At 42.9% G+C, this 20,393-nt stretch overlaps 1 protein-coding gene across 5 annotated transcripts in view; it reads right to left on the reverse strand.

The window, feature by feature from the left end:
* Positions 1-20,393, reverse strand: part of KDM2B (lysine demethylase 2B) — a 106,377-nt gene that overhangs the window by 25,866 nt on the left and 60,118 nt on the right. For all 5 annotated transcript variants that reach the window (XM_058851275.1, XM_058851272.1, XM_058851273.1 and 2 more), the window contains 2 exons: positions 19,347-19,801; positions 12,589-12,675 (listed from right to left, as the gene is read on the reverse strand). In XM_058851275.1, the coding sequence (XP_058707258.1) occupies positions 12,589-12,675; positions 19,347-19,801 (542 nt within the window). The remainder of the gene's footprint in view (positions 1-12,588; positions 12,676-19,346; positions 19,802-20,393) is intronic.

The following is a 20,393-nucleotide window of genomic DNA, read 5'->3' on the forward strand; positions in this document are numbered from 1 at the left end:
CGTCTTTGACTTGGTCCCAAGGAACCATTTCTAGCCCCGCTCTGATCATCCTGCCCCTCTGCTGGGGCTCACAATGAAATACCCTCCCCGTAGTGTGACATGTTACACATCGGTCACTTGGGGACCTGTTCTGGATCCAAAGGTCCCGGGGCCAGCACCTCCACATGGACACCGCCTTTGCCCTCCAGAAGCTGAGGGTCACAGGCCTGTATTTGAGTGCCGGAGATTTAAATTTCCCCTTGGATTTATGGGCCTGCTTTCAGGGGAAATCCCGATTCCACTCAAGTTGTTAGGATTTTGCCTCCGGCTCCTACGCCCACAACACAGAATTAAACATGAGATTAAATATTTGCATGTGCTGAGCAACCAAGAAGCCATAAAGAAGCACATCTAATGGTCCTTGCATCAGGATTTTTGCCAAACTAGTTTCAGCTCGGTTCCCTGGTCTGAATTACCACACGGCACAACCGCTTTGGGTAGCTCAGAAGAGGCAGCAACAGGCAAGAGCTGGAACGGGAGCAAGCAGCAACACAGCCCGTGTGACACCAGGAGCCACACTGAGCCTGGTCCCTCAAGTTTAAGTAACAAAACACAGTCAAACTTTAAACACGTATTTACAGGCAACTGCTGATAAAGCCACGTGAATCGTGTCATTGTGCCCCTTCCTTATTTTCAGTACATTAAATACCCATTGTACTCCTGTCCTCTTGCCAAGTGATGGGTAGGTGATGGTCCTGCTCATCCACCATGATGGGAGCAAAGCATTTATTCACAACACACAATGGGGCTCTCAGAAGGTGATGGGATGTGCTCAGCCTGGCTCCTCAGGTTTCTCTCTTCCCCCATTGTGTTCCTACACAACCAGGAGCAGGAGCAGACGAAAGCTGAGGCACGAAAGGCATGTGCCTAAGGCCTTGGCTTTCAGAATCACAAGGCAATATCAGAATCCAATGTTTTCTAGAGGAGGGAGGATGAGGGGGATGCATCTAATGACAGGCCTACAAAGGAGAGTTTTAAACCACAAGCAAGGCCTTGGCTACAGCCGTGTTTGTGGTGCCATAATACACCTGGCCTGCAGCAGCAGGAGGACAGATGACATCCAGAAGGAAAATGCCTGGTCCCACACCTGCCCGTGAGCACACCAAGTCTGCACTAGCCCAGTTCCCTTCGAGGCTCTCTGTAACCTGGCTCACACTTGTCTGTCCCTCCGGCCTTTTGGCTCCGTAATCCAGACAGGAGAAAAAAATAACTTGTGACATCCCCCAAGGACAATCCACCAGTCACACCACAGCGAAATGTCATTCACAGCAAATTTAATCATGACAGAGATCATCCTACTCCTCTCCATCTGCGATGCATTCCAGCACTCCTGGTGTTGGCATTGGCCTCTCTGGGCTGCAGGAGGCTCCTTCCCACATCATCCTCACCCCAGAGCCAGCCCTGCCACCCCAGAGCGTGGCCAGGCTGCCCAGCACCACAAGTGCCAAGTGATCTCTAATTACAGAGCTGGAGTTAGGAGGGAAGGCTCACACATGCCAAGATGTTGGAATGATTTCCAAACGCTAGGTAAACTTTGCTGAGATGGTGTTTAAAAAAACGGGATAGGGTGTGATATAAAATAACAAATTGGGAATCAGCAAGGGGGAAACAACACAATAAAATAATTTTTTCTGATTATAATTGCTCTCAAAAAACCTCATCCTGTACAAGAGCAGCTAACCATTCAAAGAATATTTAATACACAGAAGGAACTATTAAGAGAGCATTTTCCAGCTCAATTCTTTCAGCTTGTCTACACTAGAGAACACTAAATTACAACAAATAGTGAGCAACCCTTGTGTGAACAGCATCTAGCTGCCCAGCCTGGTGGAGTTTACAACAGTTTAGAACACCAAATAAGCAGCAGTGACCCCAGTCCTGCCTGCAGTGGCAGAACTGTGTCCATACTCCAGCTTAGTGCGATACAGTTCAGTAATAAATAACATCCTTAATTACGCTGCTGAATGAGCCATAGTGAAAACTGCATGAAAACAGACAGCACCTTCTATTTTGAACTGTTGCTTTGATTGCACCTCACCTGAAGTCATATATAAGTCTCATCAATATCATAATCTTCTCCACAGAAACCAATTATGTTGTCACAAACTGAGACAATAACCTCAAGCGAAGAATAAACAGCAGGAGCAGATGAGTGCCAAAGAACCAGATTTTATTCTCATGCAAATATCCTTAAGTAGTAAAACCAAGCTGGGGGAGGACGACTACAACCCCTGTGCTGTATTCACTCACTCCTGAGCATCTCCTGTACCAACAGATTGCAGCTGCTGCTGCCAGCGCTGAACAGGATCCGTGTTTTCCTATTACACACTAGAGTTTATGGTGCTCAATAATGAAGTGAAATCAAGTTTTTTATGTGGCACAAACACACTTTTGATTTAACCTTCCCTTGAAACTTTTTATGCACCTTTACAGAGTATTATATTTAGCTGGTATTAGAAAAAAATATTTACCCAGAAACTATTAGACAAACAACCTCAAGCTGGTTGATATGCAAGTCCTTGAAAAAAGATGTTATGATTTGAGCTGCTGCTGCTGCTTTCTGCAGGCCAGCACATAGGGTTTTGAAAAGGAAACCCACCGAGATGTTTATGAATCACAATTATTGACCTGTATCAGAATAAGAGAGTTACCTAGTAGCTTTCTAAGGTTCATTGTTTTGGTGTAAGTGTCTATTCACATGAAATATGATCTTAACTGTTGAGCCTGGGCAAATTTCATGACACTTTTCTCAAGAGTTTTAACCAATATTTCAGTTGTATTCTCAACACTAGCAGTGACAGTCTGACAGCCTAAATATCCACAATCTTACTGCTTCCCATCTACTTTATCTGAACTCTGACACAACAGTTGTCATCACATGCACAGCGTATCTGTCACAATCTTTTCAATAAAGTCTGATTGATCAACCTTAGATCAAATAAAATAACACAAGATGAAATAATATTGACTGCTCCCTCCATGCAATGCTACTGCTCATACTTCCCTAACCAGTGTCCAGCACTGCTCTGGGAGAACCAAAGGCAGCAAGGGCTGTACAAACAGCTCCTGGAAAACACAGCCATGGGATACTGCAGCAGAGGAGCAGCACCCAAATAAGCAAGAGCCCAGACAGAACTGCTGACAGGAGCTCACTCATAAACCTTAAAACCCAAACAACCCTCCCCAAATCCCAACACCCTGTCATCTTAAAAAAGTAATAAGTAAGACTGCGGAATGGTGAAACATGGACTTCATCTATCACACAAGACAGACTCTTCTCTGCAGGAAGAGCCATGACAGGACTGGAACTATCCACCGAGGAATTAGGGAAATCCTGCCATGCTTCCTTCCACAGAGCCTTATGGCACAAAGTGTTTCCACAGCACAGTTTGTGTCTCCAAGAGCCATGCTCTGAGTACATGCAAAAACTAGTGAAGGAGGCTCCTAAGAAGATAAGCAGTGACTGCCATGGAGGAACATGCAAATAGATGTGGCTGAAAGAGTGGATTAACCGGAATAGGAAACCTGCTTTCCTGCAAGAGGCTCCGAGTGCTCTGACACACAGCACAGAATGCTGGGAGACACTCAGCTGTGTCCAACGTGTGGGCAGCAGCCTGAAAATCCAGAGACCAAACCCAAACACATGGTAAGCAAAGGAAAAGCTCAAGTGCAGTTTGCCTATGAGGGCTCATTGCTCATTGTCATCACCTACAAACTTGACTTGGATTTGTGGGGAAACATCCAGGACTAACATGTAAACCACACTAGGCTAAGACTCGCAGCTGCTTTGCTTTTACTGGAATTTACCCATATATTTTGCTATATTGGTTATTTTCAAAAAGGAGAGCACTGCTGTCCCTCTTCTATCTGGTCCACTGGTGCCTGCGGGAAAGTCCTGAAGTTGAAACAAGCCCTCATTTATATTCTCAGCAGACTGTAATTTCAATGTGCTGTGGAACTAAGAGGAAGCCATCTTCTTGGGGACAGAACATACAATTCAATTTTGTTCTGAAAAGTGCACGCAGGATTAATATCCATAATTGCACGGCCTGTACTGTGGAATGACAAACGCTTTTCCCACTGCTCTGCCAATGTGCTTCGATCCAGAAACAAAACTATTAACTTTCAGATATGTAACTCAAAGATTGGATTGTTTTGATGTTGGGGTGATGGAGAGCAAAAGGATGCTGGAAGTCTTAAACCAGGTTTAAACCTTAGCTTCTGTTGGCCAGCTCCACAATAAATGTAGGCCAGGCTCCTGAGGATAAAATCTAAGATTATCAACTCATTTCACATGGACTATCTAAAAAAAAGGTCTTAAGACTACAGGAGTTTTCATCAGCACTTTTACTGTCATGAAATAAAGGGAAAGCTTCCGTCTTGAAAAATGGTAGTCAAGGCGTAGTTGGAAAATATTCATATTACTGAATATTCGTGTCTGTGGTAGAAGAATGACAATGGGGAGGAATACATAAATCTTCTTGTGTGATACCTGGAGCACAACAGTTGGAAAACAGAGATGTCTGTTCATTTTTTTTCCAATCCATTTAGATTTCTAGTCAGAGTCAAAATGGCTCTAATTTACCTCTTTGATGTATTCATCACATAAAGGCATTGGTCAGATTTCAAAGCAAGTGGCTGAGAGTTGATAAGAAGTGAAAATATTAAGTCAAAGATGGAAGATTAAGAAGGTGCTCATTCAAGTCCTTGCTATTTATAATTACTCCCTGAAGGGACACAATATTTCAAGTACAGCCTCTTGAGGTGAGAAATAATCTGTCAAGTCACCAGACAAAGGTTTTAGGAAACTACTGAGGCAATAGTGAAGCTCTTTTGTAGAGTGGGTTGGGTTGGAAGGGACCTTCAAGACCACCCAGTTCCAGCCCCCCATGGCACGTTAGGTATGATGCACATCCACCAAACCATGGAACTCCTCGGGTCTGCACTGAGTTACTGCACAAACAGATTTGTCTGGAGGACTAATGTGTGTAAGAGACTGAAACAGCACTCAGAAAAATAAACAGGTCAGGCAAGGAGCTGCTTTCCTGGGCAGCGCTGCCCTGGGAAAGCAGAGGCTTGACAGGAACTCCCAGCAGCTTCAACAGCTTTCACTCCTTTGCACAGTACCCCAAGAGACCTCTGGTTCTGGTGCATCAGGTTTTATTCCTGCCTCCAAGTGTACTTAGCAGGGGAAGGCCTTGGTTTTGTATGTGTACAGCTACTGTGGGAAGTCCCCTAAAAAAAATATCCCCCAAACCTCAACTATGTGGTTTTGTGTCTTAATAGATTTGTCAGGAGCAAGAATTGGGGTATTTCTCTTGAATACATTTCAGCTCTCTCCTAGCACATGGCATCTACTATCCTACAGTGTAAAAGAACACAAATTATTCAAAATTATTTAAATCACTGATTCCAATCACAATTTAAATCAGTAAAGAGAAACACAAATTTAAATTGATTTAAATCCCCATTTTCTTTTGTACTTGTGTTATTTTCTGGGAGACGAGTAATTATTAGCATCTGATAACTATGAAGAAATGCCTGATTTGCAGTAGATTATGAACTTTATAATCAGGACTTTTTATCAACAAAAAGGATTCACAATACACACATATTTGTATATGCAAATCTCCTTGCAGACTACTGGCATTTAAAATTGTTGTTGACACCAAACAGAGTTCAGGCTCTGCTGTGTGGGATCGCTTCAAACACCTTTAAGCTGGTGCCTGGCAAGAATGAAATGTGACAGTTTAAATCTCCTTTTTGCTCCAGCGCCACTTGGAATGACTGATGGAAAACTTATTTGAATCTCAACCAGAAAAATACACCATACAACAACTTACCCAGAATCTCAACCAGAAAATACATCACCCAACAATTTACACAGAATTGTTTGGTTGTCTTATCTACCTTTATCTTTTTTATCCTTTCCAAGTTTTTTCTAACACCAGATAGACTCAATTTTTACTTGAATTCCTAAGTGCTTGTTTTTAATTGTCAGTATGTGCTTTCTAATACATTTGTATTCCCACAGGAAGTTCCCTGAGTAGATCTCCAAGGAACTGGCCTGTCTTATGGAATCTGGCAGATTTTTCCCACTGTTTCTACATGGAATGCTGCTTTCCTGGTGGTAGCCCCGGGCAGGCTCCTGAAGCTGATGCTGGTTTGATGTTGTGCCATTTGTACGTGCTCAGATCTGTTTCAGACACCACTCTGGTTAAAAAACACTAATTGCTATAACGAGTCCCTCACTGCTGCTGCTTCTCTGGGTGGAGCTGGCCCAGCGATAGCTATGGCAGGAATTCTTAGTAAGCAAGCAAGTAAAAACTGGAAGCACTTATTCAAAGGTTTTCAGGAATGTTCTTTGTCCACCTCACACCTCTCCCCCTGAACTGAGAGAAAGCCTGATACAAAACAATGCTCAACACTTCTGAAAAATCACATTGGTTTCAAGTTAATCAAAACACTCCATTTTATGTGTTACCTCCTAATTTTTGCATACAGAGGAATTTATCGTGTCCACTGATTCTTAGTCCATTTATTTACTATTTCTTAGGTTTGATCCAATGCATAATGTCACATAAAATTGAATCCATAAATAAAGGAGCTCTGTTACTAAAAACTGGTAGATTATCTTCTCTTCCCAGCACTTTTAAGGTGAAATACCAAGAAGAGGGAAAAAGTTTCCTTGCTGGAAATGGTGGCAGATATGTGAAAGTACATAGGGACATCTATGGGGTCCAGATCTGGAGATGGTGGCTAATCCCACTGACCTTGATTATTTAAAATACAGGTTCATTCTAAATATCTACCACATCCACCCTCACCTCAAAACTACCTAGAATGGAACTTGAATAGAGTAAAAAAAAATAAGCTCAAATGTATGGTTTTTGTACCAGAAAAGACTGAACTGACTTGTGATTTTCATCTTGGGAATAGGGGAAAAAATACTGAAACACAATAATGGGGACATAAAAAAAATCCTTGACAGCACAGAGATGAACAAGAGACCTCATTCAAATTTCTCAGAATGCATGATACAGAAGGCATGAAGTGTATTTATGACATTAAAGGACAGATCTGAAACAACATAAGGAAGTACTTATCTACACAGAGCTTTATTAAACCGCAGGGGACACTGGCACAGGATGCTGAGGAGATCAAAAAGATCAACAGGTTCCACAAATTATTAGGTAAATTCACAGAGAGAAAAAAATTCTACCAGGGGACACTAAGCAGAAAATATGAAGATATAATCTTCCATCTTAACAGGGAAGATAAACAAAGGGAATCTCTGAATTTCTGCTTTTTTCCTACAACTCCTTTAACAGCGGTGATGGCACCACCAGGAGAAGGACAGTGCTGCAAGGACTGTGGGCTGGTGGAACATGACTTTCCTCAGCCACAGGAATCAGCCTTTTTTGCTCTGCCCCTCACAGATTAGTTTGTATGAGTTAATCCTTCTTTTTCAGATCCATGGATGTATCTGTAGAATTCTACACAAAGATTTCTAGTAAAAATAATGGGGTACAAACTGAACTGCTGTAGGACAGAAGTCACTAATGACAAAAATCAGATGCTGCCATCCCAGAAGGCCCCTTTCAATGTGATGCCCACCCATGACCACCCCAACCCCCCAAAAAAACATCCTGAGGGATGCCTTCCCTTTTATTTCAATGATTGCTTTTTCTTCCTGGTTCTCATGCTCTGATACAGAGCTATGAACATTATTTGCATTGCCAATTGCAGGGAAACTGGTGTTTTAAAAAAACAATAATCCAATCAAAGTTTCAGTTTGTGACCTTTACTAATTAATAGTATTCCATTAAATAGAAATATTACCATTTCCTTATTATATTTCTCAGCTATCTTCTTTTAAAATCAACAGGTTAAAATTACATGGAGAAACAAGCATCATAGAAACAGCCACATACTGCAGCACTGTTAACCAGCTACTGAAAATTACAGCTCCATCTCCTGCTCACAGCCAGACCTAAATATATTTGGACACTCATTCTCATTGCAAATGCAGTGGCTTTAGTTTTGTGCCAGGTAAGAGAGATGAGAATCCAGCTCCCAGTCTGCATTTCTGAGTCTTCACAGAAAAGGAGAGTCCAAACATATTTTAGTTCTGTATAGCTGCTCTTCATAGACAACTAAAGATCTTTATCACGATAAAAACAGAAGGCACTGCCACAGAGTGTAATTACATGCTGCTGGAGTTGACTGTTTTCTTCCAGAAATAGGAAATGGTTTGAAAAACGTGGTTTCTGCTTGGGTCATATTCTGAGTTCCTTAAATAAAATACTATCCCTAATTCCTGTGCAGATAAATGGGAACTCTGGTACTGCAGGGCTGAGTAACTCATGGGAATGGGTTTCAAGATGGGGCTTGGCAGTCACCAGCTTCCTGCACCAGGGACCAGCTGTGAGTTGCTACAGGGCAAAATCAGGCTCAGGCTCTGCTCACACCACCCAAAAGTTCATATCCCAGGGATGGGGTAGAAATTGATTGGGAAGATTTGTTGCTTCTCTTTAGTTGCTGAAGAACCCAGCACTTGAAGGCAGCACGCCCTGTGGAGCTCTTCCCTTCGGACAGCATCGCACAGCGGGATTTGGTCAAAGGGTGGATTTGATGATCATTAAGGTTTTTGCAACCTTAATGACCCATGATTGCAACCCCCCAGATAACACTGAGCCCTGCACCAAGTGAGGACAGGCCAGTGCTGTGCAGCTCCCGGCACAGGAACAGGATGGGGGCTGCACATCCACAGCTGCATCCGCACCGGCAGCCAGTGGGAAATGTCCTGCCTGAAGGTACAGAAACTGTCAGCCAGCCATCAGGACAAGCAGGTTTCAAATATCCACTCAGTCCCACATTCCTGATTCCTTCAACAGGCCGAAATTAGGGTTGTACATATCCTAAGACCCCTGGCACTGGCCTGTTTTCTCTTATTGTACAGCTAAAAGAAAAAGACAGTTCTTGCTTCTTCTGAAATAGAGTTTCCAAAGGGGGGAAAAAAAAAAGGTGCCTAAAGGAGAGTAATTATTGTGCTAAATAATTATCAATAAATTATAAGGAGTACAAGCAACTCAAAATAGCTCCATAAATATGAGTAAATATGATATGAAGAGGTATCTATGAATCACACTCCATCTCTCTTATTACCACAAAATAATAATGGTTCGTACATTTTACTACAAAACTTTCCACTGAAGATGCCAGGGATCTTTATAAACATTAATTTCACCCCTCAGCCTCCCAGATGGGCCAGGAGCAGGAATGTGCCATTCACCTCACACGACACAAGGTGCTGCAGCAGAGCTGGGAACAGCACAGACCCCGGCCTCCCATTTTGTGCACTAACCATAAGATCATCAAATGTCACCCAGTTATTCCATCTACTCACTAAACCATTGCTGATTATTACTCATGTTTCTTTTCCCAGACAATCCCTCTCTTTTTCAGGGAGCTGCAGTGTGACAGCCCCAAATGCCTTTGGAAGAGGTGGACAGAGCGTGGCACCACTGCAGGGCCATGACACATGGATGGGTCTTCCCTGGTTCAGTGTCCTGCCCATTACACCTCATCCTCTCTGAAGTGGGATTTGAGGTGAATGAACATATTTCTTCCTTCAAGCAGCTGTTCTGCAGCTCTGTGCATGCTGCTCACGTCACACTCGCAACACGTGAAAGAAACCGACTCCGTTTTAAAGGGAAATATTATTTGCTGCTTCGATAATCATTCAAGTTATCAAAGGCACATTCTTTCAAAACCAAGTCAGTGTAACCAAGCTCGACCTTCCTCAACTTGGATTACTTACACAGACACTCTCTATCCCTATTCCAGGGACCTCTGTCTTTAGCCAGGGTTCTCTCCCTCTGCTCTTTGCTTTTCTCACTCCATCCCTTTTCAGTACTTGCATCTCTCCTAATCCTGCTCTCTCGCCATTTCTAGTCTCTTCCCCTCCTTTCTTTACAGTAATTTCCATTTTCTTTGAAATGTTTTGGCATTTAATGCTGGCTTTATTCTTCCTTCTCCATCTGCTGCTCTTGTCTTTCTAAATTTCTTCTGGAGCCTTCTCTCAGGAGAAAGCAAGAGAGATGTACTCTGTTCCATGTACTGCTTCATCTTTCTGGATTTTAGTTCCTTTCTTTTCCTTCATGGCTTGGAATCAGACAATCCTGTCCTTGGAAGCTGATAGCAGCTGAAATGTCTCCTTGCAGCCCCACAGTAGTGAGCACTGTGCTGTACTGGATCTCCTGCTCCCTCTGAACACAAAGATCTCAGGAAAGCACAGGGGAATATCTGCCATTTCTACTATAAATACTACAAGAGCAAGACTGCAGAAAGCAAAATTACTGGTAGATTTTACTCCCCTGCCTTGTGCTCAACAATTGTGGGATCTTCTGGCCATGGAGACTTGCTCCACCAGCTACAATCCATTTTCCAAGGGAGTTTCCCCCTCCCTTAGGGTTTTTCTGCTCTGTAAAATCTTCTATTTCATTATCAGGGCTTACAGGGAACAAAGGAGAAATAACCAAGCTTAACTACTAAAACTGCTTTTAGACAAATCTCCCCTATATTGTCTTTCCCACAGATTTTAATTTGGGACTCAAAGGCTCAGCTTTAAAACATCTCTTCCCAGCCTGTTCACTTGGCCTCTGTTCCCAGGAAGGGAAATAGCTGGAACATGGAAAATGACAAGGACATTTGCCAATTAGAAGCACAACAACAAATTTCTCTTGGGAAATGTTCAGCCCTATCTGCAAGTGTACCTTTGAACTAAAACATAAGACATAACACAAACTGATCAGAGATTAAACAAAGCAAATATGAAGAGAATGGTGAAAGGATTTTTTTCTGCTATCAATTTTTGTTTATTTCCAAACTTCAACCTGAAGTCTGACTTTCTGTAGAAGTTTTCCTTGTATTTGTTATTAACAGGTATGTTTGATATTGTCATACCAGTGGGAATGATGCCTCCTAAAAGTTTTTGCTTTCAGAAAGGCAGAAGGAAAATAAACACCTGAAAAAAACCCAAAAACCCTTGCAGCCAGCAAGATGGAGATTTTGCAAAAAAGGTTAAGATTTAAGTCACAAAAATTACATATCCTTTACAGCTGCAGTTACATTGCCAGTACACAGAAATAAAATAGAAGAAATGAAGCATTTATCAAGGTTCCAAAATAAAGTGAACAAGAACATTAACAAATGCCAAAGCTTATAAAAGCCTCAAAGCATTCAGATCCTCCCTTCTCTCACAAGCTCAAAAGGGAGTCAGTTTTTCCTTAGTTTTCTCTTACATGTTTCCCACACCACCTTTTCTCTGGTCACAGAGATTTTGCTTTATTCAATGCCTAAAATATACCTGAGCATGGAATGAGCAGCAGCCACAAAACCAGAGGAGTGGAGAATCCCACACCTATTTCTCCAGGTTTTCCACTGTTGTTTCTAAACCAATGTTTTAAACACAGAGCATATTCTCATGGATTTATTACCAGCTAAAAGGGAAATATGTATTTAACAGGACACAATTCCTGAAATGTGCTGAGCTAAAACCCAAAAAGAGACCAAGAAGGAACGTGATGTGCTCATCCTGCCCTGCTCTCCTCTGGCAGTTCCATGTTTATGGGCTCCTACTTCCCATCTGCAAACAGCAAATTCTCGTGGCAACACGTGCCATAACAAGTTCACCAGCACAAAAAGTGAGAACTGAGTGAATTCTCTTCCCTGATAATTATTTGAAAGGTATCTGCAATGATAACAACAACAGATTTTCAGATTGAAGCCTGATTTAAGCTGACCGACCCCTTCAGCATTTCTAAAGAAATATTGGATTATAAAACTAATTCAGTGAAAAATGAAAGTAAAAATAGAAGCGATGAGACATCTTCTAAATAAGCAAAGCTGCTTTTACAGCGTGCTGAATAACTGGAGTGTGGTAAACATACCACTGTTATAAATAACAACCAGCCTTTTGACATTGTTCTTTCGTTAATTACTTCAAATTCTTTATCAGCCTTAACAAAGCAAACCTCATAGTTCTTCTGCAAAGTGAAAATAATTACTCCCATGTATAGGAACAAAAATTAGGATATAAGGGCAGAAAACAGCACTTCAAAGTTACAGTGGCACATTGTACAGAGCACTCAGGAAGTCTCATAGTATAAGAGAAAAACCATCCTCTCCTTCAGAGGAGAGTGCTCCCTAAGTGACTGATTTGTGGTTTACACATCATTTAATTTTACACAAAATGCATCAAAATTTTTAGATTTAACCATATTTAGTAAACAATCAGGATGTATCAAAGTCATATGCTTGTAAGTAAGATCCAAACAAATTCTTTTCAAATGGAAACTCTGATTTCTCCCTGCTAAGACACTTTCTTGTTTTGCTACAAGTCTTAATCATAAAACAATCAAAAGTAACATTTTGTGTTAAAAATGCTAGCAGCTGCCAGCAGATAATACACAGCACTTTGTCAGATTACAGATAAATAAACACCAGACCACACACAATGGGTAGTAAGTAATTGTGTCTCATTACCTTTGTGGTCTTCTTGGGCCAGCTGACCACAGGGACACCCGAAATGGCAAGATTTTGGTCATCATCAGCGTGTTCCTTCAGTATGTTCTGTTGCAAATGGAAAGGCCTTTATTAACCAGAGAAACATTTTTCCAACTCAAGAGTGCAGAGACCTACAGAAGAGAATACTCTGCACTCATGGCAGAGTGACAAGATCTCTGCAAGTTACTTTTGCTTCCAAACTTCCAATTCCCACTGAAACTCTTGCACCTGTCATTAACATCCAAGATGTGAAACTCCTTGCAAAACAGGCAGCAAAATCAGCCATCAATCACCTCAAATGTTACAGAATTCTTTAATATTGGTGTGTCCAAGACCGGTGTCTTACCACTATCACCTCTCTCCCTCCAAGTCCAGGTCATTAAATCCCAACTGACCCCACTACTGACCCCTTCTCTCCTGTCAAGGCTACAGAAGGCCTGAGAAGCAGTGAGGCTCTGCCCCTGTTATTTCAGCCAGCACAGGGCATCAGGTGTGTAGTCTGGAGCAATCCTCAGATGTCTGATCATTCAGGTAAGCAAAGAATAAAAATGTACTCTGGAACCTTCCATCTTTTTGCACATGGCAATCCAAGAGAACCATCATTCCCACTGCCCTTCCTTCCCCCACAATGGGCAGGACAGAGCTGCTGGAATCCAGTTCCCTTTATGTGACCAGCTGAGGCATTCAGGTTCCTGAGTGCTCACTAGGAAAGGATCTGACTATGGACAGCATTAAGGGAAAAAGATTGGTCTCCCCTCCCTTCCACCCCCACCAAACCCTTTTCTTTGATGCACTGTTCTAGAAATTACATGAGTGGGTTGCACAGGCTGACACAGCTTCCACCACTATGAATCACTCCCATGACCAGTAACTCTACAAGAGGTGGTAAAACACTCAGTGGTGCAGCTGGGAATAGTCCACGCTCGCCTCCCGTGACTCCCTACATACTCACTAATTTAGCTACAAAGCTCTTCATTTTGGAGTTCAGGTGGCTGAAAAGGAAAAAATGAAAACAAAAAAAGGAGTCAGAAGGAGGATTCTGATGTGCTGCTGAAAACTGAAGGCCAAATCAGCACTAACAGGTTAAAGACCAAAAAAAGAAAGCTCCAATAGAACAAACGAGAACTGCAGGTTGGAAATTACCTCAACAGAATATTTAGGAGATGACCCCAGACAATGAAGTTCAGCGATGCTGTTCCCAAGTAAATGAAAAAAGCTTAATTAGCCAACAACAGGCAGCAGGCTCTGTCAGTCCCCAGTGCAGCACTCTAGTAATTAGTAATTTCACACACTATACAAAAAGAGCTTAAAATACAGTAATTGTTTTAATAGGGAGTGCACTTGGAATTCATCTGTAATCATCCAACTAAAGCCCACAGTGTACTGGCATGTTCCAGTCCCCAGGAGCCTGAGTTTGGATGAGTGTCCCTGGGGCTGACTCTCTCCCTGGAGCTCAGACAACCTGTCACACTCAGCCCAATTCCCCAGCCTGTGCTTAAACACGAGCTGTGCTAGCAGCAGACAGCAGAGCCCCAGCACAGCGCTGCTCCTGCACACACCAGCAAGGCTGGGGTGTTACCACTCAGTGACCAAAATAAGTGACACCAGTACAAGTTTCATCAGCCCAGCTCTGTGGCTGCACCCAGGGGTTTGCAAAGGTGAGGAGTAAAGCCCAGCTCGCCCCAACCTGGCTGTGATGCAGAGTCTGTATTGTACCTTCCACTGGCAAATTAACTCTTGGCCAAGCTGAGGTGAAGTGAGCACCTCTTTTCTCATGTCTGAAATCACTGCATTAACTGAGCTGTGACCACATTCTGAAAGTTCAGTCCTAAAACTGAGAGCTCGTTTGTATTCTCATTGCAAAGCCAAAATTCTCCAGAACAAGGAGGCAGCTTGAGAGCCATAAACAAAGGACAAATTAATCCCTTTTTACTTTGCTACTCTTAGGTTTGAAAGTCTGTAAGACAGAAAACCTTAACATTTCCACTAACGACTGTCAGAGACTCGGAGTTGAATGGAAAGCACAGTATATTCCAAGAACTTGGCAAGGTAATGAAGGTTTCTTGTTATCATATGTATCACGTGAAAATATTATCCAAGGAGAAATGTAAAACTATGGCAGCTTATCATCTGAGGCAGCTGAAAACAACGGCTGTCTGCGCACAGAGCCACAGCACAGCCACGGCTGCAATGACTGGAGCGTCAAGTGTCAGCTCACAACAGGCTGGGGGAGGCAGGGTTTTGTTCACCTGCTTAAAGACAAGAAAAAAGAAGATAAAAAAAAAAAGAGCCATGGGGCTCCAGTTAAAGGAAAAACACGATGCTCCTCCAGCACAAGGCAGCCCGATTCATTACACTTGAGGGCTGTGGTGACAACAGCAGTTATGAAGGGAAGAAGCTGATTAACTGTGTAAGAATTCAGCTTAGCCATTAATTTCAAAAGCACAGCAAGGAATGACTGCCCTGAAATGCATTCAGTAGAGGGAGGTTTTTTCCTGTCATCAGAATGAGAAGGGGGTAAGATTTCTTGGCAAGAAAAAGTAAGAACATATTTCAGTAGATATCATCTGTCTTGCACAAGAATCTTCTCCTGCTGCCAAGGAGTTGCAGATATTTGACAACCTCTGTTCTTCAAACCAAGTTTCTTCTGCTCTAATGGACTTCCACAGGCCCTTCTGAGGAAGTGCAGTGTTTTTACTGTGAAGTGGGCATGGTCTGTGGCATTAGTGAGAGGCAGATCTCCCAATCTGTCCCCCAACAGCAGCAGAGGAATTACCATCCTGCTGGTAACACACACAGATGTGCAGAAATCAGAGGCTGCACACAGGTGAGTATCCCTGGCACGGGGTTTAATGTGTGTGGGCTGCACAGCCACAATCAAAGGTCTGCTCAGCTTTACCTGTCCTGTGACGTGGAGTGCAAACCACACCAAGGAGTATGGGGGTGACCTCTTCTTCATGCATAAGCCCACCCCAGCACTGCTGCAGCCAGCAGGGATTTAATTCCCTGTTTGGGCTGAGGGAAGAACTGACCTGCTCTCCAATGAGGCCTGTTCCACTCTGCAAATAAGCCTCCCTTGTGCTGCTGCACTCCATCGATCACGGTGATAAATGGGTGCTCAATCTGCAGAGGCAGCAGTTGGCACTTCTGGATTGCTGTGTCCCCACCAGACAGGCACACTTAGTTTAGAGCTCAGATGATGTGTAAGGAATTTACACAGGCTTAGTTTAGTTTTCAGTCTCCCTTCTCATAAGGAAAATAAATTACTTTACTTCAGAAAGTCTCACCTACTTGACATTAAATAGCTGTATACAGCTGTGGTTGTGTTTACCACTAAGAGCAGTAATCCAGTCACCCATCCTTTCCTGTGCTCTTGCTCAGCTGGGAAAGCATGGATTCTTTGTGAGCTACCCCGATTAGTTCTGTGAAATTTCACATCACTGAATAAAATGGTTTCCTTTCTCCAGTTTAACTATCCATATCCTGTTTTCTGAAAACATTAATTATCTTCCTGAAGCACAAAGACAGACTTGAATGTCATACAAAAAAAGTTCCTGAGTGTATTTCATTAAGAAATAAAAGTGCTACAATAAACACTGATTTATTTGCTTCAGGAAGAAACTTGTTTAAGACTTTCCAAGCAGAGCAAGAGCTTTCAGACTTTGTCAGAGCATGTTCTTGCTATGCATTTGTTAAAAATAACTCTCAAATGGGTGCACTAAAAGGGTACTTCTAATAGGAAGCATTATTAATACATCACATGCCTGAAAGTTGGGCTGCCCATGAAATAAACCTTGTTAATACAGCCAAATACAGTCACAGCACGGGTAATTTGCACAGCTCCTGCAGGATTTCTGCCTCCATTCAGTCACACAGCTGACTGGTGCTCTGGGTATTCATCAGGGTGAGCTAAAGGAGCCAGGTCTCTGCTTACTCTGCTGCTGATGCTATCAGCAAACCCCCCACGTTATTATCTGTACAGGCTGGAAAACTAGTAGCAAAGTAAGAGAGAGCATGATTCAGTGGTCAAGGAGATAAATACCATTCTGGAAAATGGACTGTATTTCTTTCTCTGCCATATGTCTCTATGTGGTACAGGGCAAAGCTTTTCAGTCAAGTTTCCACAGGCAGTCATGAATTGTGTGTTCCTGCTCTTCCTCACACCTGGCTTGGGATTTGGATGCTAAAGATCAGAACTTCTGCTCTATGGAAATGTTAAGCCATTGCAGTTTCAATGTAACTAAAATCATCTTTTGCACATATCAGTGTTAAATACATTAATTGTTCTGTGGCACATAAAGCCAGTACCCAAAATTCCTTTTATCTTTATCTCTGCACCCCAGTTCCCTGTGATAACAACAGCTCATCCATTATGTGTGGAGAAGAGACTGAGGATCCCTGGGAACCCCAAGGGAATATATTCAATCCCCCTGTCCAGCTGAGGGGCTGAACATCAGTACCTGGTGGAACAGCAAGGATGGAACAGCTGCATCCTCGCACCAAAGAACACAGGGATCCTGCAAGGCCCACTATGCTGGATGCATGCTCAGAGACTAAAATCTGTCACTTGGCAACTCCTCCCTCAGCACACTCCATCCTTTGAAGGTAAAAGCTCTAAACACACTCACACACTTGGATTTGATTATTTTTTTTTTAAGTGAATGAAGTGAATAAAACAAACCTCATGCTCTGAGGAGATGGGATGCTTTGGCTCCCCTGCACTGCTCTCTACCACATCAACGAGCACAGTGGCAGAAAGGAGTGAGGGGCTGTTGCATCCAGGGTCCCAGAAGTAGATGGGAATGGGTCACACTTGTCAGTGGCTGCCTGTGACAATGTGCTGATGAGCAAAGAGCAGGCCTGCTGTCCCTCCTGAGCTGGGAGGAAACGTACTCAACTTCCCCTAACTGCCCCCATTCCTTCAGAGCACCTGGGAAGTGGATTGTGCAACCACAGGGAGTTATGGAGGAAGCTGAATATATGGACTTTAATTAATTTACTCTGCCCTACTGACTCCCACTGTCTGAAAACTGAGGGCTGGCTTATATGTGGGTCAATACTTTAAAAAAGATGGGTGTGAAAGTTCTTTGGACACTGTTCAAGAAGATGTTTGAGTTAAGATGGTTTTAAAAAAAGTCTCACACTGACTCATCAGTCACAGACTGGCCAAACATCCAGAGGTGATTCCAGGGGAAACAATCCTGCAGCGTGTCTGATGTTTAGATGTGGTCATGGGCTCTTTAACCAGCAGGGAACCATCAGTATCCAGATGCTGGGCTACATCCTGATGGTTACAGTGTGTGTTGGCAAGGATGGAAAGTTTAGAAGCAGGCAGTTATCAAAGGAGATGGAACATCAAGCTGTGCACAATAAACTGGCAGGTGCTCACTTAATACCAGTCACAGCACAGTATCACCAAAAAGGTGATATTGGCCTTTTTCTAAAATGTCCATTTGTAGTTCTCCAGCTCTGTAGTCAGTGAATCCACTGCTCTGGAGAGGAAAACAGATACTCCCACACGGAGCTTTAAGCCAGATTCACATATGGTACCTTGCAGTGTTTTAGGGAGATGTCTCACAGCACTCTGGAGTCTGTCATCCAAAGAGGGAGCAGGATCCCACTCGGAACATCTGCACCAGCCATTATATGTTGCACCCCTTTCTGGATTTTTAAGAGAAAATTATTCTGTGCATTAAGCTTGGAGAATTAACATGACCATTCTTTCTGGTTCACCAAAAATTCAACTTCTGGTCTTCATTTGGATTTCTGATTAAAAGATGACTGATCCCAGAGCAAGTTCATGAATCTACATCTGCAACTTTGAGCAGGTGTGTCCACTTTCATGTACAAAGTGGCTGATTTTGCAAGAAGAGAATTTCTGAGCTCTTGTGGTTTACCAGAACAAGAGTAGTTCCAAGCTCCAACATCAGGGAATATGGTTCCAGTGCACACTGCACATGTTCAGCCTTCTCTAACTAGCTTTGAAGCCTTTCTAACCAGCTGTTACACCATGTGCACTAAAAAAGTACAGGCTCCCTCCCCATTTACCACATAAACACGTATTTTTCCCTTCAGATTGTGCCTTACAGAGCTCTTGTGTATAGAAAATATGTAACTGAAGACCCATACTGTTCACAGACTGAAAATCTGCGAACAGAAAATCTGTGAAGTTGTGTCGCTAGTGAGCACTCACTCCTCACACCAGCTCCAAAACCAATATATTGTACCAGTGGAGAATAATTATCAACCAATAGAGGGCAATGGAGGAAAGGAAAATGAAAAAGGTGAAAGAAAAAAAAAAGCAACTGGAAGTGTTAGACAATCTATCTTCTGAGCTGCAATCAAGTATTTACATTTTGTATGTGTCAGCTAATGAGGTGTACACCACGGAGACACGAGACCAAAAAGGGGCTGATTAAGACTATAAATATAAACAGACTTTTTGAGGTGTAATATTTACATGTGGAACATAACAAGTGCTGAATTATGAGAGGATATAAGCTTTTGGCCACTACTGTGACAGTCAGAAAGGACTGTGTCACTTAAATCTGGCTGCAAGCAGGAGCCAGAGACAGCTTTGGTTGAAGGAATCGTTTCCCTGTCTGTGGCAGAGCAGCCTGACATGACCTGGTCACCACACACAAGCTGCCAGCCCTCGGCAGCAGAACTTTGTCTTCTGCTCTCCTGCTGTGCCCACAGAGCAGAGTTTGTGTGGATCAGCAAGTTATCACACCCACCTTCATGTCCTCCAGGAGAGCCTGCGGGTCTTCAATGCCTTCTGGAACACACTTCTTGTTCTCTGGGAGAGATTCAAGCTTTTCCACCAGGGCTTTTAAACCCTTCAGTTCAAATTCCGTGAGGTGAGTCCATTTGGTTGAAACTTCTGTAGCTGGAGACCCCGTGGGTGTTTTGGGATAGTCCGTAGGGGTCGTTGATTTTATGCTGTCATCTGACTCATTAGACAAAGTTCTTTTTAGGTACCTCATTACTGTGGCTTTTTGTTTCCTCCCTGCAGCCTCCTTCCCTTCTGAGTGTGTGCTGTTGGGTGAGGAGGAGCCATCCACCAAGGATTTGGAGTTCTTATCCAAGCTGTCATCCTTCTCCTCCTGGAGATGGGCATCACAAGATTCTTCATCCATGTCTAACCACGAATCTGATGAGTAGCTGTCTGTGCTGCGTTTTCTTTTTGCATCTGAAAGTTAGAAAAAGAATGCTGAATTTTTAGCCACTGTAACCTCACAGCTGAAGCACTTCTGTACCACTGGGGCCAGGTGCTGCCTATTTCAAAGGGCACTGGAGAATGGTTTAGTGGGTATGTGACAGGAATGGGCTTTAGTCAGCTGATTTTTAATTTTTTTTTCTTTGAGGGGGGCGCTTGTTTGTCTGTTTTAATGCTGGTTTTCATTAACATCTACTCAGTTCAAATGACTGGGAAACATTTAGGGAAAAATTATGCTTTCTTCAAAGCTTCAGTCCTCTATGCCTTCAATTAGGAGTAGGCAGAGCTCTTAAGTCACACACAATTAATTTTCCCACAAATCCGAAAAAGACCAGATTCGGCAGCTTTACAGCTTTAAGAGGAGAGTTAGCACAGAAGGAGGAGGGGGAAATGATGGGAGAAAGCACGTTAAAATGCTGTACATCATCATTCTTCCAGGAACCCTGCACAGCACAAAATCAACTCCTCACTACTTTTCCTCTCTGCAAGCAACTAACTGTTGATAAAACAAGAGCCCCCAGTTGTTAGTGCATGAATACTCATTGCTCTTCTGAGACAGAGGATT

The sequence above is a fragment of the Poecile atricapillus genome, chromosome 16 (assembly GCF_030490865.1).
Source record: "Poecile atricapillus isolate bPoeAtr1 chromosome 16, bPoeAtr1.hap1, whole genome shotgun sequence".
NCBI lineage: Eukaryota > Metazoa > Chordata > Aves > Passeriformes > Paridae > Poecile > Poecile atricapillus.